We start from the raw sequence: 23,746 nt of genomic DNA on the forward strand, positions 1-23,746 counted from the left end.
TTTTGAGAAGTCCGTGGCATTCTCTGTTCTCTTTTTACGGCGCAGTCTTTGCCCTAATTGTGTGAGTGTAACATTTCTTTTTATTATTTATATAGAAGAAACTGTCTCGCACACACACAGAAAATTAATATATAAGCTACGTAGTTTTTTCTCTATTCACAAAACCCTCACGGAAAATATAGCCAATAATATGACAACTTTCTGTCAATCAAAAATGATGTTAAATTTTTCAATCTATATTTCACAGAAAGAAATGAAGGAAAAAAGGGGATACATAAAATTTACTATACTATATACATTCTATACTGATTTATTTAATCGGAAAAAAATTGAACGGTATTTTATTCACACTTAAGATATGCCAATGAGAGATTTGTACAATTGTAACAAATCCATGGGCGTTTTCGCAGGGATTTGCAAATCTGATCAAGGGGATTCTCCAAGGAGGAGGATCCCGCCAGCCCGCATCTGATTATCAGGTTAGAGCTTGCTCTTTCTTTTTTTTTGTTCCGACATTTTATTTCACTATCGTTTAACATCATTTCTCACCTCTTAATGATCCTCCCCAATCCGATCAAATTCGCTATTTTTATGTACATTATGAAATGGACTCCTCACGCGTACATGCGTGATAATTCGCAAACTCCTTCTCCACATAAAAGTCAGTTTTATCGGATTTGTCGTGAGGCAGAGATCGCGGAAAAATTTTTGACATATTTCGCCATAAAAGATTTATAGTTCCCAACGGAGTAGAATGCGAACTGAATGACACATATTCGCACGAGAAGATGACGGTAGAGAAAAAGTTTGCACGAATAATGGCAATTTCAGCGAATCGATACTTTGTTTATTAAAGTAAAAATAATCTTACTTAATCAAAACATGTTAATATTAACATTACTAATATTTAATAAGTTTAATTATTTAATTTATTATTATTCAATATTTATTTAATATTTAAATAAAATTATTTCCATAAAGTAACATTGTAAAACATGTAATGTAGAGTTTATTAGCAGCACATTTGACAGCAAAAAAAAATACAACTCGCGTCATTTGATTCTCTTTAAATGTAAAAATTTGCACTATTGAATCAAGACATATTAATATTAACATTAATATTAACTTAATTAATATTTAATAAACTTAAATATTTAATTTATTATTTAGCAGCACATTTGACAGCAAAAAAAAATATAACTCGCATCATTTGATTGTCTTTAAATGAAAAAATTTGCACTACTCAATCAAGACATATTAATATTAACATTAATATTAAATTAATTAATATTTAATAAACTTAAATATTTAATTTATTATTTAGCAGGACATTTGACAGCAAAAAAAAAATACAAATCGCGTCATTTGATTCTCTTTAAATGAAAAAATTTGCACTACTTAATCAAGACATACTAATATTAACATTAATATTAACTTAATTAATATTTAATAAACTTAAATATTAAATTTATTATTTAGCAGCACATTTGACAGCAAAAAAAAATACAAATCGCGTCATTTGATTTTCTTTAAATGAAAAAATTTGCACTACTTAATCAAGACATATTAATATTAACCATTAATATTAAATTAATTAATATTTAATAAACTTAATTATTTAATTTATTATTTAGTAGCACATTTGACAGCAAAAAAAATACAAATCGCGTCATTTGATTCTCTTTAAATGAAAAAATTTGCACTTCACTGGCCATACTTTGTCAGGCATGGGCCATTTGCCGGAATATTGCCATCGGTTATCGCGATAAGCAAAAGGGAGCTTAAATCACGACAAACGATTCAAAGGCGAGCAATGAAAGTCTGGCGCCATCGTAGATTTTGGCCTAGACACTGTGACCCTTAATGCTACAAAGTAGAAGTCGAAGTATCTGCATTGGCGCAAGATACAACGTAATGCAGTACTGCTATTCCGCACGTCGCAAATATTGGAGGACACTTCTGAATATCGTGCAAAATACAAGAAACAAATGGGGTCGTTATCGATGAAGAGTCTTACTTTCTTATACGCAAAGAAGAAAGATTCGAGAAAATCTCGACGAAAGCGTTTTTGCTGAAATATCTGATATGATTTATGTTCGTGTATAAAAATATTTCCTCTCTTATATATCGCGTACTTCACTCTCTTCCTTATTACTTCTTGTTATTATTTGTAAGAAAGCGACAGAGAACGACTTGTGCGCGTGTGTTGGCGAAAATTGCACGTTTTATTTCTTTTTTCGCGCAGATGTACGCTTTATTATTTGAAAAAAAGTAAGTTCCTCTTAACATATTGTTGAAATTTACATTCTCGGTAGCAGCTTTGTGTAATTAACACATTTGTGGATTTTAAACTTTATACATTATTTATGTTTTATTTTTATTATTCAGCATAATCATGCATTTTTATAAAGCAAAACAATTTCTGTTCTTGTGTTAATTGTGCTTATGCATTTATTTAAAATAAAGTAAATTTATTTTTGAAACAATATATGATAAACTGTAGATTAAATAATATCTATATACTTTTAACTCACGAGATTGTGCTTTTTTATATCGCTAACAACGACGTTTTAATTAACATTTTTCATTTACGATTAATTTATACACTGCCTATTAATATTATTTTCAACTTTTTATCTATTGCTTTGATTTTAAAATATACGCAATTTATTATTATGTTCAATTTAAATTTTAATTAAATATGCATCTGACAAACTATCTCGTAATTTGTATTTGTAATCTCTTTATCTTTATTATAATTAACAAAGCGTTATACGACAATACGCCGTTCCGTTAAAAGTCGCCTGTCGACGTTCTCATTGAATGCTGTTGAAAGCATTTTAAAAACAAGAAAAAAATGCTTTTCCTGTATTGCAGACTAGGACAGATCTCTCAATGGAAACGAGCTTTGTACAAGATCAGCAAACTCGACTTTTAATCAGAACAGTTGAAATATTATACTTTCCTCGCGTTTGAGATCACAGAAAAATTAAAATGCAAATCACACAAGTAAACACATTAAGGAAATTATTCGATAATTAAGATAAAATAAACTTGACAAGTGATTACTTAAAGTGACTATTAATTAAATAAAATATCTAGAAATGGATTTTAAATAAATTTAATATATATATATATATATTAAATTTATTTAAAATCCATTTCTAGATATTTTATTTAATTAATAGTCACTTTAAGTAATCACGTGTCAAGTTTATTTTATCTTAATATATATATATATATATATATATATGCTTTTAAATAAATTTAATATATATATATATATATATATATATTAAATTTATTTAAAATATTTAAAATAAAATTAAATAAATTTAATATATATATATATATATATATATATATATATTAAATTTATCTAAAATCCATTTCTAGATATTTTATTTAATTAATAGTTACTTTAAGTAATCACGTGTCAAGTTTATTTTATCTTAATATATATATATATATATATATATATATATATATCCTATATATATATGATTAGACTTAAATAATCCGTAAACCGATTTTTTCTCTTACTTTTTTGTACTGCAAACTATATAGAAACAAATTTCTCAACAGGTCGAGTTAGCTCTTTATACAAGATCAGCAAACTTGACTCTTAGTCAAAACAGTCGAAATATTTTAATATTTTCGTCGCGTTTGAGATAATCCGCAGACAGAGATTTTCGGTCTCTTGCTTTTTTTGCATTGCAGATTAGAACAGATTTTTCAACAGAAGCTAGCTTTTTATACGCAAGATTAGCAGACACTCAACCAGAGCAGTCGAAATATTATTATTTTGCTCGCATTTGAGATCAGAGGAAAATTAAAATACAAATCACAATTGGACACTTTAAGGAAATTATTCGATTGTAACTAAAATAAAATAATACATGATTACTTGAAAGTAGCTATTAATTCAAATAAAATATATAAATAAATTTAAAATATATGTAAATTTTTAATGGCTCTAAAACATATATATGATTATATTTAAATAATCCACAGACAAAGTCTGTTTTTCCTTCTTTTGTTTTTCTTGCATTGCATACTAGAACAGATCTCTCAGCAGGACGAGCTAGTTCCTTATACAAAATCAACAGACTCTATTCTCAATCAAAATATTCGAAATATTAAAATACTTTCGTTTGAAATGAGAGAAAAATTAAAATGCGAATCACAGTTAAACACATTAAAGAAATTAATCGATTATATAATAACTAACAAATGAAATAAAAGTAACACGTAGTTACTTAAAAGTGGCTCTATATATCGATCGATAAAAAATGTAGAAAAACGTGCTTGGAGTCTCAAATAATTACGTTAAAATAATCCGCAGAGCAGAGAAATGCCTGAAAAGTTCCTCTGCAAAACGCATCGACGAGTGCTCTCATCATCGCGAATTATTATCCGACGATGTTTATACGCGCAACTGATTATCGGTGTTACAAGCGCGTTGCAACGCGATGCAATCAAGCGCAAGTTGCAGGATATGGATCAAGGCCCGCCGATACTTATCCAACTAGACATTCCGATATTGCAATTCAGCGTTTTGCATCGAGACTTCGTGTATACGTATATATATATATCCCGACTCTTTCGCCTTTTCCGCGTTTTACCAGTCGGTGTATTTGTGCGTTTTTCTACGTATACGTGCACTTTTGTGTCCGTGGATTACCGAGAGAAAGCAAGATATCGTGAGAGGACATCGCTACGAGGATAAACTGCCGACGACACGCTGGGAAATAAATGGACGCTATAGAGAGAGAGACCAAGAAGAGACCTGTTTTTTTTTTCGTTTTTTTTTCTTTTGCGTGAAAATTGTCGGGCCGTTCGATTATTGATATTCCGGGTGAAAATCTTTTATGCATCGCGCCGCTCTCTGTTTAATTATACATGCATGTGGAAAAAAATTTGCTTTTTCTACAGCTCATAAATGCGTTTTACTTTTAAACGCATTTTTTGTCACCTCATGTCTTATAAGCGATTGTGTCTTCTTTCACCGAGATGTCAGTGAGTGTCGTTATCGATATTTATTTGAAGGTTAAATCGACCGGATGTTATTGCATTCCTATTAATCTCACATTCTCTTTGAAATCGATCAGTTTCTGTTCGATCGCAATCTGCAAATATGTGAGCACGCTTCATAATTTAATGTAGATATATGTCATCGAATTTCTTATTATAGCTGATCGATTTCTTATTACAGTTGATCGAGCTTTAACACTGTGTGCTCGATCTATCAGTCATCTATCTTGAATATAGTTCTGTTTGCGTTGTAATATATGCAGTCAAATTATTTAATAATCAATTCGACATTTTTTTTCCAGTATAAAATAATGTGAACACGTTATTAATTTTTTAAACTTTAAAGACAAATTTAAAAAAAAAATTAAATCTTATATAAAATAAAATGATAACTATATAATACAAAAAAAAATCGGCTCAAATGATAATAATATATATAATCGAAATAATTGAACAAAGACCTTTTTTCGAGCAAATTTTGCGAATTTCCGCAGTGTATTATTTTTTAATAATAAATTAATTGTCAAAAAATTTGCTCGAAAAAAAGGCCTTTGTTCAATTATTTTGATTATATATACTCATATAAAATAATTATATGTGTTTTACATTTTTTATTTATTTGTGCACGAAAATATTCTTTTATATACATAATACTGTATAATACTTTTTTTGTAACAAATTCTAGCAATTTAACAGAAATAAAATAGAAAATAAATTTTTTTATGTTGAATGTGCGTGAATTGAAATAAAAGAACAGGAAAAGAAGATGATTAAAAATGTGTTACAAATTATTTCTGCAAAATATCTAGATCGCGAAAGAAATTTACTCGAAATTAATTGCAATGTGCATTTTATAATAATAACCGCATTCACAAATAAGTCGCGAACAAATAATTGTTCTGTGCTCCACATTTTGGTATCAACTTCCTACAGTTACATAATCAAATATATATTCTGTACAATGAATTTTTGTTCTGGCATAATGCCACAAAAAATTTAGGAAAAGTTCTGTTCTATCTCTGGAAAAATGTTCCCATTGTAGGAAATTCTGTGGAAGCATAATTAAACAGTGACATTTGATATATGTCAGAAAATATCCAAAAAGTTAAAAAATCTAATTGCACGAAAATATTTTATGTTACAAAAAGGCTTTTACAAATTTAATTAAACGTTTCTCTCTTTGTGACAAATATAAAAACAGTATAATCAAATATGAAAGCTCCCGAATAATTGTATAATGAAAATATCCTAAAATCTTTAATCTCTCTTCCTGAATATCTAAAAATATTCAAACGACAATTTTATTTATTATTAATTTGATATATTTACCTATTTATTAATTTTATATTAATTTATTATTTTTTAAAATTTCTTTGTACAGTGAAAAAAATGTGTTAATTTGACTAAATCTTTCAACTAGATATTATTTTGTTAATTGAAGATATAATAATATTTAAATTAAACGTAACATATTAAATTAAATACAATATATATGTTCAATTAACAAAATAGTAATTCAGTTGAAAGGTTTAATCAAGTGAACGAATAATTTTTTTCAGTGTATATAGCTACAATAATAATTCCAGGAGCGCTATAAGGAGCAATTGAAAGTGTTCGAACGACAATTTTATTTTTATCCAACAATTTTATTTATTATTAATTTGATATATTGATCTATTTATTAATTTTATATTAATTTATTATTTTTAAAAATTTCTTGTAGTGAAAAAAATGTGTTAATTTGACTAAATCTTTCAACTAGATATTATTTTGTTAATTGAAGATATAAAAATATTTAAATTAAACGTAACATATTAAATTAAATACAATATATATGTTCAATTAACAAAATAGTAATTCAGTTGAAAGGTTTAATCAAGTGAACGAATAATTTTTTTCAATGTATATAGCTACAATAATAATTCCAGGAGCGCTATAGGGAGCAATTGAAAGTGTTCGAACGACAATTTTATTTTTATCCAACAATTTTATTTATTATTAATTTGATATATTGATCTATTTATTAATTTTATATTAATTTATTATTTTTAAAAATTTCTTGTAGAAAAAAAAAAATGTGTTAATTTGACTAAATCTTTCAACTAGATATTATTTTGTTAATTGAAGATATAAAAATATTTAAAAATTAAACGTAACATATTAAATTAAATACAATAATTTTTCTCAGCGTATATAGCTACAATAATATTCCAGGAGCGCTATAGGGAGCAATTGTATCGCGACAGTGAGTTAGAGAGTGAATAATCATACACAGCGTGCAGTTGTAAAAGACAAATAGATACCCGGCAAATGAGCGCGCAAAACTCTCGACTCTTCCTTACCGCCTTCGTTTACCATGTGTTATGTCAACCTCCTCGCATCTCGCGACCATGATAAATATGTGAATAAAACGCGTGTGGAGCACCCGGTTATGTCATGTTTCACGTAAGCGCAGTAACGGCCAGTAAGACATTCCGCGAGCGTCTCGCTATCGTGTGCCTCAAATACGACCTCCGCTTCCGGCCTCGTCGCGAAAAATTGCAGTCACGGTCGTCATGGGAAATGTCATCCGTCCGAGACATTTTGGATGCAAGGCATGTGTACATACGTATGTACCTATATATATGCACACCTCGCCGATCTCGCCACGTGATGAGTTATCTCGTTTCTCTTCAGTTTGCGCGCTGAATGGCGCGAAAATCTTATTGTTGCGAGCATTTGGGCCAGATGGAAAAATCAATGCTCTCGAGGTACTGCTCGGAGGAAGCGAGGGAAAAATCACGACGAGAGAGAGTACGCGGAAATACTTAATATAAAATAATATATATATAATCCGAAAGGAGGTATTCGATGACGAACTTGCCATTTTCGCGACTGAATCCTTAGAAAGCTTTCAATTTTGCGACGATCTTTCGAGATAACAATTATGATTGCTTTCGCTTACTTTTATGCTTCTGACAGTATTTTAGAAGATTAAATAAGCAACTTGTTAATTAATTTAATAACGAGGGAATATACTTAATATAATATTTTTTATATTGTTGTTGAAAAAATTTATTATAAAGGTAATAATTAATAAATTAGATATAATTTAAATTCAAATTGACTTGTTAAGATATAAATGTGTTACAATAAAATAGATTTAATAGTAATACAATTTTAATTTTAATTTTCAAAAAAAGTTGTAACAAAGTGAATATATTGAAAAGTGTAGTTTTAAAACTTAGAAATTATAATTGAATAAATTATAATTTTAGTTTAATAAAAATAGTTTATTTATAATAAAAAGTATATTTATTAAAATTGGATTAAATAAAGGAGTTATTATAATTGTCCAAGCATTCCAAGCAGAATTTCATCAGATTTATACTCGTATAAGATCTCCGTAATATAAGTTTTCCTCTATTTTGCATTTCAAAAATCTCGCTCAGCAGCCAAGATCTTTCATTCGATAAAGAAATGATGAGAAACGAGAACGAATCAAAGCTATAACATATTGAAAAATTTGTTTTGAAATTGCTTATCTCCCTATTGGTTACGTCTTGGAGCAATTTTCGCAAGAATATTTCTGCGAACGCAGCATCGAAGAAATATTTTCTTTAAAGTATCCGGTATATGAGTTCCCCATCACATACTGGTACCATGCAATATACCATGTATTTGTACCTCCTGTCAACATACCGAAGTGATATCCATAAATGCATAAACATAAAGTATATACATTTGTATACATATATAACGCCTCCGTTATTATATTTATAATACCCAAAGCGTCAGTCGACGTTTAAAAATCTGTATATCACCTTATCACGCAAAGCAATATTCTATTAATAAACCACTTGTCAACCGGTTACCTTGATAAAGCGCGCAACCTCTCTTTTGCGCCTTGTACCTTTCATTATTACTTCGCGGAATTACATCGCGCTAATGATTTATTTCTTTGACGTGAAAATGGGAAGAGAATTAAATGCGAATGAAATTATTGGTCGCATTTTCATGCTGAGGCACGCGAGTGCAGTCGCATACTATACTACTGTACTCCAGGGAAATTGCAACGCGATGGACGCTTGTTCCCCGAGAAAATAGGGTACAGTTAGAAAACTCGTTACACACGACGAGCGGAAACGGAACCTGCGAAATGTCGAATGTAAACTGTGAATTCGGTCCGGAATTAGAGACCGGGAATGACAATTTAATCGAATCTTCATTTAACTCGTATTATTCTTCGCAACAACGCGACTGCAGACAGCATGAGGGACGAAAAGACGATAAGACAGCGTTCATCTATGAAGGTTTCCGCACCGAAAATATTGGACTCTCGAAGTGAGAGGACTGTATAATATAAAATCGCTCTGGACAGATATTCTCAAGTGTTTCCAGAATTATCCTTTAACTAAGAATGTATTTTTTGTTAATGACAAACGGTCATGTGTTTTTTTAGAGGGACATTCTTCGAATGAGAATATAATTTTCTCATTGCATTATTCAGCGTTGAATCGTGTAAAAAAACGATTAAAGAAAATTAATAAAAAATTAATCTTATTTTGTTTACATTTTTAAAAATTAAAAATATATTAATGTTTAGAGGATTTCCCTTTTAAAGAGTAAAATAATTTTTTTAGCGTCTATTTTGAAATAGAGTGAGAAAATTTTTTAAAATAAAAATATATTTTTAATGCAATATTCAGCTTTGAAAATCCTATTCTGTCTATATTTTAAAAAATTAGAAATATCTGTTTCTAATGTTTAGATTAAGAAGGTTTTTTTTTTTTAAGATAAATGGAAAATTTTTTGAATAAGGATACAATTTTACTGTATAATATAAAATCGCTCTGGACAGATATTCTCAAGTGTTTCCAGAATTATCCTTTAACTAAGAATGTATTTTTTGTTAATGACAAACGGTCATGTGTTTTTTTAGAAGGACATTCTTCGAATGAGAATATAATTTTCTCATTGCATTATTCAGCGTTGAATCGTGTAAAAAAAAATGATTAAAGAAAAGTCATAAAAAAAATAAAGCGTCTATTTTAAAATAGAGTGAGAAAATTCTTAAAAATAAAAATATATTTTTAATGTAATATTCAGCTTTGAAAATTCTATTCTGTCTGTATTTAAAAAAATAAAAAATATCTGTTACTAACGTTTAGATTTAGGTTTTTGTTCTTATTAAGATAAGACGATAATTGGAAAATTTTTAGACTAAGGATACAATTTTTCAGTGTATTATTTAACTTAAAATCAAATAAAGAAATTAATAAAATAAATTCCATTTTATCACTTTTATAATTTAGGAATACACGATACTAATTTAGAAGATTCCCCTGTTAAGGTGAGATGATATCCCTTTAATGTCTATTTGAGAACAGATTATTCTAAAAATAAGTGAGAAATTCAAATGAGAATAAAATTCTTTTCCAACGAGTCATTTAATCGCGAACCGTGTGAGAAGAAAGAATACAGATTAAATGAGATTAATAAAATTTTAATGTTCCATTCTCGATTCAGTTTCAGATTATATACGCGTAGGAGTCGTGCAAAGGCATTATTGCAATGCGCTTTTAAGCTGTGCAATGCAAACGCATACGCAAGCGCATTTCGCATCGAGCAAATACCAGCGAATGCTATAACGCGATCTTATCGTCGCTTTATAACGCGCATTAACTCGAAATGTATCTCCTCGTATAGAATGTATGTGTACGCATTAACGCTCATAAATTACACTTCCCGATTATTCCATTTCACGCTTTACGAATAATATCTTCCGATCTATATATATATATATGTACGCTCGCGAGGCTAATTGTCTCCCTCGTCCTCGCATTTTCTGAAAAAAAAATTTTATTGTTTATTATCTTTTTTTTTTTTTTAATAAAAAACGAGACGCCTATTATTCGAGATCTCTCTAGTGAAATTCAAATTGCGAAGGGAAAAGTTGCAAACTCGTTTGATCGAATAAAGAACTCTGCTCGACGTAAACGATTTCGTTGGAAAAAAATTGCGCGATCCAAACTTTCCCGATGATCCTGATGATCTCTCGGGCGGGATTTTCTGACCGGCTGTTCCTTTTCGTACAGAAAAACGCGAAATCGAGCGTGGCAACGCGACGAGGCCCTAACCGGAAGTAGTTACGTCCGTCGAAGTTCAGAAGCGAGAAGAAGATTCACAAGACTTGCGCGCCTCCTCGTCGATTCCTTCGAGTTCGATTATCGACGTAGCGCGAGGAAAGCATCTCGGAAACGCGCGAAACGAGCGAGCGAGAATTCCGGTTCTTTATGGAAACTACTTAGACAAACGATAGGATCTGCTAGAGAGTCGCTTCAAGTAATTTTCACCGAGCTTTAATGGCAGAACTCGGTGCTGGTAGCCCGATAAGGATGCCTTTATTGATCTGTTCCGCCGAAGCCCGATGACTTCATCGTCGATCCCTTTTTTAACGTGCGCACAAAAATTATGTCACTTCTCCTCTAACATCTCTTTACATTTTATATCGACCCTAATTAATTCTATATACGTTATTGTACAATATTAATACGTGTATATATACTGGGTTGGGCAGATACTTTGATACAAAATATTTAAATACAATATACAAGATACTGTTTGACGTATATTTAAATACTATTGAAGTGTACTTTGGTTTTGAAATATATTTATAAATACTAATTGTATTTAAATACTTAATTATAAATACTTTTAAATATTTAAATACAAGATACAAGATACTGTTTGACGTACATTTAAATACTATTGAAATATACTTTGGTTTTGAAATATATTTAAATACTAATTATTTTTAAATACAATTAGTTTTTTAATTTTCTAATTATATACTATATACTTAAAATTGAAATAATTTCAACAAGATTTATATACAATATACAAGATACTGTTTGACGTATATTTAAATACTATTGAAGTGTACTTTGGTTTTGAAATATATTTATAAATACTAATTGTATTTAAATACAATTATAAATACTTTTAAATATTTAAATACAAGATACAAAATACTGTTTGACGTACATTTAAATACTATTGAAATATACTTTTTGGTTTTGAAATATATTTAAATACTAATTGTTTTTAAATACATTTATTACTTTTAAATACAATTAGTTTTTTAATTTTCTGATTATATACTATATACTTAAAATTGAAGTAATTTCAAAAAGATTTATTATTATTTTAGATTATACAATAAAATTTTTTGAATAATAGTAATAGTAAATGATTTTATTGTAACTTTAATGTTAAGTATAATATAGTCTGACGGTAGAATTATATTGAAAGATAAGTTTATTTATTTCAACTTTAAACTTTATAAAATAATAATAATTAAAATAAACATATAATAGCATATATTATATTATATATGTATAATAACATATAACATATATTGTATATGTAATTACATAAAAATACATTTAAATACAAGATACATTTAAATGAAATAATAAATTACGAAATTTTGAAATACATAATTATTCGGTATTTAAATACTGTATTTAAATAGATACATATTTAAATACGTATCTCAAATACTTTAAGATACATATCTGCCCAACCCTATATATAATTAATATTGTAATAGCGTGTAATGTTCCGCTTGAAGGAAATTCAGAAAGCATTGTGATCCTTTTCACGAAAAATAGCTTCCATGTACGCCATTATCTCTTCACATTTACACGTTGACGTGACACGCAATTTCTGTGAATTCTCAGCGACAACTTCAATTTTAGTTTCATGTTCAACACGATACAGAGAAATATATGTATATTATTATTATTTATTATTATTATTATTATTATTAATATATAAATTTATATACAAAAAATAAATCGATACAATATTTTCTACCATTTGGGAATAATAATATCCGTGAGAAAAGTGCAATTCCCTGTATGATATTCAATAAGTCTGATTGTGAAAAACATGAAATATTAAAATTAAAAATATCATAAATGAAATGAAATCATCCAATTAATTAAGGTAACACGAAATATATTCCCGCGATAACCGAACTCGTGCTTGCGAATATGTGGGCGCGAACAAGCGTGATGATATACATACATATTATACTTGACTATATAAGTTTTCAAGCACATTATGATTCTTTCGTCTCGCTCGCGAACAACTTATAAATCTTCGATGCTGTCAACGCACGATGGCGATTTACTTCCCGAAGAGGTTTCGGGAAGTTTATTAAGCTCGTTTATACTCGCGCCTGCACAAGCTGAAGTTTATTTTTTTTTCTTTTTCTACAGTAGCCAACTTACAGGCGTCTCTGCTTGATGTTCCGGGCATTTTTCGCGGATTTAAAAATTTTTCGGCATGCTACAAGAGAGATCGGACACTTATAATACTTTCAAAGTGCGATGTATCGACAAGTGACTGCGTCGATCATTTTTATAAAACAGTTTATTATGTATAGAGGACAATTACTGGAAATTAATCTCGTTCTGGTTAGATTTCTCTCAAAAAATTAATAAAAAATTTAAATCTAAATTTAAATTAGTTAAATGAATTAATTAAAAAATTCAGCTTAAAAGTATCATGTTTTAAAAATGTGATTTCCAAATGAAAAATCCTTGCTTTTTCTAATATTTTTTTCAAAATTCTTTTCCATTCGACATTACATAATTAATTAGAATATTTAAAAAGCTTTGCCCAAATAAAAATTTGCAACGGTCCAATTAGCATTGGTCGATATTCCGTTTTTGTTGAAACTCTGGATTAATCAAATAGAATCAAGAAATCTCAGTTAAATATTCTGAATTTTTTATAGCGATAGAAAAAATCAGAGAGAAATTTTTTAAGACGATAAACTAACATTATTTCCATCTTACGATTCACAATCACGCTTCACCAGCTTTTACATCCTATCTCTGGACATTTAAAATTTTTTGCGAGGAAGTTGCATAGCGGTAAGCAAAAAACTAATACACTTTTATTTTTTATCCTATTGGGAGAATTCAATAGCTAGTATAAAAATAGGATTTCCTTATCCGATTCTATAAAAATATATACTCGATTTTATTAATCTAATCTATCAAAAAAAAAAAGATGCGAATTTCCGCATCCGTTTCTGTTTTATTTCTAAATCGAAGTATCGAAAATAAAAATGGGATTTCGAATTGATATCGCAATATATACGATATACAGCCCAATTTGAGACAAATTTTGGTGTTCTAATCGGAATCCACGCTGTGTGGATCTGGGAAAAAGCTCGGGAAAATTTCTACGGGAAAATAGCGAGACATGTGGTGTGCAGCTGTGTGCAACTCGCTGCGATTCATGAACTCGCATTTGGGAAATGCGCACGCTTTGTACATACCTCGGGTAACAATGGAGGAAAAAGTGGTCGTAGAATTGCAGCCTCACGTTTCTCCCAGCACGTAAATTTGGTAAAACTCTTATTCTAAGAAGTAGTAAGAATTTCGCGGCGCCTCTCTCACTCCTGTAAATGGTTTACTTAAAACGCGAAAAACATCGCGCAGCGTCGTATCATGAAATTTTCAGACTCTCGCGCGACTATCATAAATTCTTTAATGGCTGAATATTTTTTCTCTTTTCTTTTATAATAATACCTTCCAAGAAACCTGTATGACTATTACAATATTAAACTATACCTACTATTTAAATAAGTAATACGACTCTGATAAAGATTTGAAGGATGACGAACTTAAAGATTCAGAGAATATGTCATTTCAGAAAAACAACGAAATTTTTAGACTCTCGCTGGACTTTCATAAATTCTTTAATGGCTGAATATTTTTTTTCCTTTTTTTTATAATAATACAAGCCTGTATGACTATTACAATATTAAACTATACTATTTAAATAAGTGACACGACTCTGATAAAGGTTTGAAAGATGACGAACTTAAAGATTCAGAGAATATGTCATTTCAGAAAAACAACGAAATTTTCAGACTCTCGCTCGACTTTCATAAATTCTTTAATGGCTGAATATTTTTTTCCTTTTTTTTGTAATAATACAAGCCTGTATGACTATTACAATATTAAACTATACTATTTAAATAAGTGATACGACTCTGATAAAGGTTTGAAGGATGACGAACTTAAAGATTCAGAGAATATGTCATTTCAGAAAAACAACGAAATTTTCAGACTCTTGCTCGATTTTCATAAATTCTTTAATGGCTGAATTTTATTTTTTCTCCTTTTTTTATAATAATACAAGCCTGTATGACTATTACAATATTAAACTATACTATTTAAATAAGTAATACGACTCTGATAAAGATTTGAAAGATGACGAACTTAAAGATTTACGAATATGTTATTTCAGAAAAACAACGAAATTTTCAGACTCTCGCTCGACTTTCATAAATTCTTTAATGGCTGAATATTTTTTCTCCTTTTTTTATAATAATACGAGCCTATATGACTATTACAATATTAAACTATACTATTTAAATAAGTGATACGACTCTGATAAAGGTTTGAAAGATGACAAATTTAAAGATTCAGAGAATATGTCATTTCAGAAAAACAACGAAATTTTCAGACTCTCGCTCGACTTTCATAAATTCTTTAATGGCTGAATATTTTTTTTCCTTTTTTTTATAATAATACAAGCCTGTATGACTATTACAATATTAAACTATACTATTTAAATAAGTGATACGACTCTGATAAAGGTTTGAAGGATGACGAATTTAAAGATTCAGAGAATATGTCATTTAAGAAAAACAACGAAATTTTCAGACTCTCGCTGGACTTTCATAAATTCTTTAATGGCTGAATATTTTTTCTCCTTTTTTTTATAATAATACAAGCCTGTATGACTATTACAATATTAAACTATACTATTTAAATAAGTGACACGACTCTGATAAAGGTTTGAAAGATGACGAACTTAAAGATTCAGAGAATATGTCATTTCAGAAAAACAACGAAATTTTCAGACTCTCGCTCGACTTTCATAAATTCTTTAATGGCTGAATATTTTTTTCCTTTTTTTGTAATAATACAAGCCTGTATGACTATTACAATATTAAACTATACTATTTAAATAAGTGATACGACTCTCATAAAGGTTTGAAAGATGACAAACTTAAAAATTCAGAGAATATGTCATTTCAGAAAAACAACGAAATTTTCAGACTCTCGCTCGACTTTCATAAATTCTTTAATGGCTAAATATTTTTTCTCCTTTTTTTATAATAATACAAGCCTGTATGACTATTACAATATTAAACTATGCTATTTAAATAAGTGATACGACTCTGATAAAGATTTGAAAGATGACGAACTTAAAGATTTACGAATATGTCATTTCAGAAAAACAACGAAATTTTCAGACTCTCGCTGGACTTTCATAAATTCTTTAATGGCTGAATATTTTTTCTCCTTTTTTTGTAATAATACAAGCCTGTATGACTATTACAATATTAAACTATGCTATTTAAATAAGTGATACGACTCTGATAAAGGTTTGAAAGATGACGAACTTAAAAATTCAGAGAATATGTCATTTCAGAAAAACAACGAAATTTTCAGACTCTCGCTCGACTTTCATAAATTCTTTAATGGCTGAATATTTTTTCTCCTTTTTTTTATAATAATACAAGCCTGTATGACTATTACAATATTAAACTATACTATTTAAATAAGTGATACGACTCTGATAAAGGTTTGAAGGATGACGAATTTAAAGATTCAGAGAATATGTCATTTAAGAAAAACAACGAAATTTTCAGACTCTCGCTCGACTTTCATAAATTCTTTAATGGCTGAATTATTTTTTCTCCTTTTTTTTATAATAATACAAGCCTGTATGACTATTACAATATTAAACTATACTATTTAAATAAGTGATACGACTCTGATAAAGGTTTGAAAGATGACGAACTTTAAAGATTCAGAGAATATGTCATTTCAGAAAAACAACGAAATTTTCAGACTCTTGCTCGACTTTCATAAATTCTTTAATGGCTGAATATTTTTTCTCCTTTTTTTATAATAATACAAGCCTGTATGACTATTACAATATTAAACTATACTATTTAAATAAGTGATACGACTCTGATAAAGAGTTTGAAAGATGACGAACTTAAAGATTCAGAGAATATGTCATTTCAGAAAAACAACGAAATTTTCAGACTCTCGCTCGGACTTTCATAAATTCTTTAATGGCTGAATATTTTTTCTCCTTTTTTTATAATAATACAAGCCTGTATGACTATTACAATATTAAACTATACTATTTAAATAAGTGATACGACTCTGATAAAGGTTCGAAAAATGACGAACTTAAAGATTCAGAGAATATGTTATTTAAGAAAAACAACGAATTTAAAATTTTTATCAGAACTGCGAATTATTTTTCATTCGTCGCATTAGAGAATTTATCATATATTCCTGACACATTAAAGCACTCGTCGCAAATCTTTCGTGACAGTTGATTCAGCATTGCATATTCGCAAATCATATCATTCCCAGCTCGCGGAAACTACGCGGAAGCGATGCATTTATATAGTTCCATCCCAGCCCAGTGTTTGCTGAAGATATCTTGATCGTTATTGAGTATTCGCGCTCCCGTGACCTTTTTCCCTTTCACCATTTCCACTTCGCGAAGCCATTCGGAATTACGTTAATCCGATCTCCCTCCTTGTCATCCCCCAACCAACCCTTATCTGCGCGCGAGTCCTTTATGTCATAAAATCGCAAACAAAGAAAATTCTCTACGAAAATATTATACGGTGATGAGTATCGCGTATTATCCTATATGTGCATCCGTAATTTACTGCATATAACGTTGGCACTGCAACTAGAATGCTTTTGATTTCAAAAGTAATAATATTAAAGCAGATAATATTAATTTGGACCAGCATACGAATAATAAATTATAGTAGAATTAATTCATTAGTATTATTAGTAATAATATATTATTTGTGTGTGCCATTAATGAAATTATTAGTAACAATATATTAACGTGCATTTTGATTGAATGCACGCGTAATAATTTTCTCAGCAAATTTTATTTCACTATAAGTCTAATATAGTTCAGATATAATTTAATATCTAGGTGATAATAATAATCAGTCTTTTTCTTGTGTGCCTGCAACTGTTTTACGAAAGGATTATCGATAACTTGCATTAATAATATCAAAAATGTTTTGTAGAGCTGCAAAATCGAATGCGAGGAAAAAAATTATGAATTAAATATTAAATTCAATGTTAATGAAATCATATGGGTATTTTTAATAAATTTTTGAAAGTGTGATTTTAAAACGTGTTTATCTGGGAAGCTGTTTTTTAATTCCAAGTTGAAATAAATAAACGTAGGTTGAAACAGATATGTGAATAAATATGTAAAAAAATTTGTCAAAAATTTTGTAAACATTTGTAAACATGTAAATAAACAACAAATTTTGAAGAAAAAAATTTAGCCACATTTATATTTGACATTTTGTTCAGAATTATGAGATGCGTAAATAAATTCCATTTTGTATTGAGTGTATTTTTATGTAGGTTGTTAACAGCTCATTGGCCATGTGTTCATAAAATTTCGGTTCTACTTTACTTATTGATTACAAATAAATACTTTTCAATATTTTCATTTTTTTTAAAGAACATTTTTAATTAACGAACCGTGAAAATATTGTAAAAAATGTAACATTTGCATAAATAATAAAATATAATAAAATAAATAATAAAATAATTATTATATATATATATATATATATATATATATACTTATAATTTTAATATTATAATACTTTATGATATTTTTATTTATTTAGTTTTATCATTATTCTAAAACTTAATAATTGTGTAAAATACAAACAATCTTGTATTATTTATTAAATTCATAGTATGATAATTTCAAGATTAAAGCAGCATATAAATTTTAAATCAATCTTGTTTCTTTTTTTTTCTCGATTATCTGTAAGACATCGAAGATCTTTCAATTTGCGCTTGATAAGAAATAGGAGATTCACCCAGCTTAACTCGCAATCAGCTTAAGATCTTAAATTTAGCTTCAGATGTCATCGAAAAAAAATACTAGAACGCAAAAAATATATTAAAACCATTCTATCCTTTTTATTGCTGAAGGCTGCAGCGAGGTGGAAAATTTTTCACTTTGCATAACAACCCCCCGTACACGTACAACTTTTATTCGAGAAAGAGTCATGTAACTTCTATATGTATTTTCATCTTTTCTCTCTCTCTCTTTTTCGAACATATAAAAATTGATTTTTTCCCTGGCACCACATGGCTGAATTATTAATCCTAATCACGGCCTTTTGTATATATTTACTTTCGCGTTGCACAACTTTCGGACACGTATCGTAATAGATATTTCAATTACGTTCCCCAAATGCGAGAAAGATTATGGTAGCGGGCATGAATACATAATATCCCTGGTATTTTCTTCGCGATCTCTCGAAACGAGAGAGGAAGATGCGAGAAAAAGACGCGTGTGTGTCGAGAGATGCCAAGAGGCGAAGAGAGAGATATATCCTCGGGAGAGTATCCCCCTGAGGGATATACCTTACTCTCCTTCTTTCGGGTTTCCCATTCGTCTTACATAAGACGCGGGCGCGCTCCGTCTGACACACAAGTCCCGTGTGCTGCTTTCGCCTTATCGCTCTCTCTTCATTCTCTCGCTACGACATCATAGGAAATTGCGGACAAGTTTCCCCCGAGGCGCGGTCGCCTCGCGGAAATTTAACCAATTAGATCGACGGAGAACTTTCCTGCCGTCAGCGACTTAACTCGAGCCCCGACTCTCGACTTACGTACATGCGTGTCTATTCGGCTGCGAATAACGCGACACACACGTGTATATACCTACAGTAACCTTCACAAGTTTGGGAATACTTTATATTTTATAGTTAAATAATTGCATGGGGCTCTGTCAGAAAGAAAAATGTCATTTAAATATTTTACGATTTATTCGTACAAAAAATCTGCACAGATCTGTCAAAAAAATCCTCTTTATTTAAGAGAAAAATTCTTTAAAAAAATATTTTTTAATTAGATATTTGTGACATGCAAGAATATATACTTAAGGGGGTGTGTTGCCCTTTACAAGTTTGGAAACATCTTACAGTAAAAAAATTACATGACAGCGATCTGGCATAAATAAAAATGTCATTTAAGTATTTTACGATTTATTCATACAAAAAATTTGCACAGATCTGTCAAAAAAATCCTCTTTATTTAAGAGAAAAATTCTCTAAAGAAATATTCTTTAATTAGATATTTGTGACATGCAAGAATATATACTTAATGGGATGTGTTGCCTTTTACAAGTTTGGAAACATCTTACAGTAAAAAAATTGCATGACAGCGATCTGTCATAAATAAAAATGTCATTTAAGTATTTTACGATTTATTCATACAAAAAATCTGCACAGATCTGTCAAAAGAATTCTCTTTATTTAAGAGAAAAATTCTCTAAAGAAATATTCTTTAATTAGATATTTGTGACATGCAAGAATATATACTTAATGGGATGTGTTGCTTTTTACAAGTTTGGAAACATCTTACAGTAAAAAAATTGCATGACAGCGATCTGTCATAAATAAAAATGTCATTTAAGTATTTTACGATTTATTCATACAAAAAATCTGCACAGATCTGTCAAAAGAATTCTCTTTATTTAAGAGAAAAATTCTCTAAAGAAATATTCTTTAATTAGATATTTGTGACATGCAAGAATATATACTTAATGGGATGTGTTGCTCTTTACAAGTTTGGAAACATCTTACAGTAAAAAAATTACATGACAGCGATCTGGCATAAATAAAAATGTCATTTAAATATTTTACGATTTATTCATACAAAAAATCTGCACAGATCTGTCAAAAGAGTCCTCTTCATTTAAGAGAAAAATTTTTTAAAGAAATATTTTTTAATTAGATATTTGTAACATGCAAGAATATATACTCAATGAAATATTTTTTATCAGTATATTATTTAAAATATTATTAGTCATGATGACAAAAAACAGTCTTATAAATTAACATTTGTTATTTATTGCAGTACCTTTCACAAACAGCGATCTGTGCAGATTTTTTGTATGGATAAATCGTAAAATAATTAAATGACATTTTTATTTATGACAGATCGCTGCCATGCGATTGTTTAACTGTAAAATAATCTAAGATGTTTCCAAACTTGTGGAAGGTACTGTATGCGTGTCAATTTCTACGAAGGGATGCCGAAGTCGAAGCCTGGCATCCCACGCACGAACACGTTTGTTCTACGCCCATCCGAAACCCTTTGGAATACTAATGAGATCCCTTCCATATACCTGTATACTGATAAAGTCGCGCGCGGTAACAGGTGAAGATTCGATCCCGTGTTTCTCTTTAACGATTCTCTCCCTATAATTCTCGAATTGCGACGGCACATCTCTACCTGCCGAAAGTTTCGGCCAACTTCGCGACCTATGACTGCTGAAAAAGTTGCGGACAGAGAGAAGATCGAAGTCTCTCTGAGACTGACTCTGACTTGATGAGTTCGCGGAACCTGAGAAAACTCGAAATCTTTTACGCGCTGCTCCACCAGACACTTCATCGTAAGAATATTTTATCATAATTCTAATAAGAGTTTGTTTATTATCTTTAATAAATATTATCAAAAATTTTATGTATTATCTTATATATTAATTTATTTATGTATAAATATTCTATAAATATATATATATATATATATATATTTATTTATTTATAGATAAAAAATATATAAATAAATTAATATATAAAATAATACATAAAATTTTTGAAAATATTTATTATATATTTTTTGATGTATTAATATATCGAAAATATATGTATATAAAAAAAATAAGATATATTAATTATATAATATATATTATTATATATATTCTCTCTCTATATAATTAATATATCTATTATTCATAATAAAGATGATAAAAATAATTTTTTTAACTCCCAAAATTGCCATCTTTTCGTAGATATTAATTTATACCATTTCTCGTTGTTGTAAGCTCAGTCATTTGCTATTCTATTTGCGCAGAAAAACCATGGATTTTATATAACAAATTCTACCGTACAATTGATCGCTGATGGCTTTTTTGCGGGAATATAACAAAAGATTGGACAATTTCGCGCGAATGACCGAACTAATTGACAGTCCAAGAGCGAACTATGCATAGTGACAGGTTCGTTTTTTGTACAGTGGCAATCCGTGATATCAACGGTTGCTCGTAAAACCATAAGTCACGACGAAAAATGTCGGTAGAAATAAAAAAAAAAAAAAAAAAAAAAAAAAAAAACACATCGCCTGTTAATAAATCGCAAAAATATTTTCGAAGCTTGAAAACTATAGTTTCAACGAGGAAGAGAAGAATGACAGATTTTCGTTTTTAAAACTTCATAAGATGTTTCGTGAACAATTTTTAATTATTTATGTACTTAACAGATGCTTGACTATTTATTGAGTATTTATTTAGCTATAGATTATCAAAAAGTGCCATTTCAGATGACAGAAGTATTTTAAGCCATGATAATTATATCCAGGGTTGGACAGATATGTATCTAAAAGTATCTGAGATACGTATTTAAATGTGTCTTATTTAAATACCGAATAATCAAGTATTTCGAATATGATAATGTTATTATACATATATAATATAATATATACTATTATATGTTTATTTTAATTATTATTATTTTATAAAGTTTAAAGTTCAAATAAATAAACTTATTTTTGTAATTACTTTAATATTAAGTATATAGTACATAATCAGAAAATTAAAAAAATAATTGTATTTATAAATGTATTTAAATACAATTAGTATTTAAATATGTTTCAAACAGTATCTCGTCTCTTGTATTTAAATATTTTGTTTGGAAATATCTGCCCAACCCTGATTGTATCTCGTGCATAATAAATAAATTCGAAAAAATTGATATATAAATTGGTACTCACCGATTCTAATGACCGGCGGCAGCGACATGGCAGTAGTGATCGAAATAACGATTAGGGCGAACAACAGTGCCATCGTGTCCGACGTGAAGACAGTTCGCACTTCGGACGGCTATGACATCGTTCGTGCGGATTTCCCGTAAGATAAAGCGCAATAAAGGAAAGAAAAGGAAATCATAGATATATATATATATAGATATATATATATATATATACGCGAGGCTGCTCCTCTCTCACCGACACTTTAACACAGAACTGCACATCCTCAAAGACTCGTCGCACGTCGGAGAGGATTCTTAGATGACCATCATCTTCTTTCCCGTGCACAATCTGAAAAGAAGGACAGAAAAAACTTGCAATAATATATAAGCGCTCGAATAAAAATCACGAGTTTCACAAAAGATGATATTTATTTTAACAGATAAAATATATATATAAAGTATTCTATTTAAAAAGAGGTACAATTAGAGGTATAATAAAAAAATAGAGGTATACAATTTATTTATTAAATCGAATTGAAATTTAAATAATTAAATATTAGTAAGATGCATTTTTATTTTGGTTTTTCTATATTTCTAGTATTTAAAATAGTATTTAAAAAATTAATTCGCCTGAGAATTTAAAATGTTTTAAAAAAAAATATATATATATATAAAGAAGTCGAAAATTATAAACTGTCACAATATGCACTTGTAGATATGCGCGATAGAGGAATACGATTTTTGTAATGTTGTATTTTCTCTCTCCTGGATAAATAAAATTTTTGTAATATTTCTTCT

General features: G+C 29.0%; 1 protein-coding gene across 1 annotated transcript in view; it reads right to left on the bottom strand.

Annotated features, from left to right (window-relative positions):
• Positions 1-23,746, bottom strand: part of LOC114938581 (glutamate receptor ionotropic, kainate 2) — a 210,933-nt gene that overhangs the window by 175,354 nt on the left and 11,833 nt on the right. The window contains exon 2 of the mRNA XM_085487905.1: positions 22,971-23,297. Coding sequence (XP_085344031.1) covers positions 22,971-23,043 — 73 coding nt within the window. The 5' untranslated portion in view covers positions 23,044-23,297. The remainder of the gene's footprint in view (positions 1-22,970; positions 23,298-23,746) is intronic.

This window comes from Nylanderia fulva, unplaced genomic scaffold (genome assembly GCF_048542155.1).
Source record: "Nylanderia fulva isolate GAGA-0341 unplaced genomic scaffold, ASM4854215v1 Scaffold11, whole genome shotgun sequence".
NCBI classification, from domain to species: Eukaryota; Metazoa; Arthropoda; class Insecta; order Hymenoptera; family Formicidae; genus Nylanderia; species Nylanderia fulva.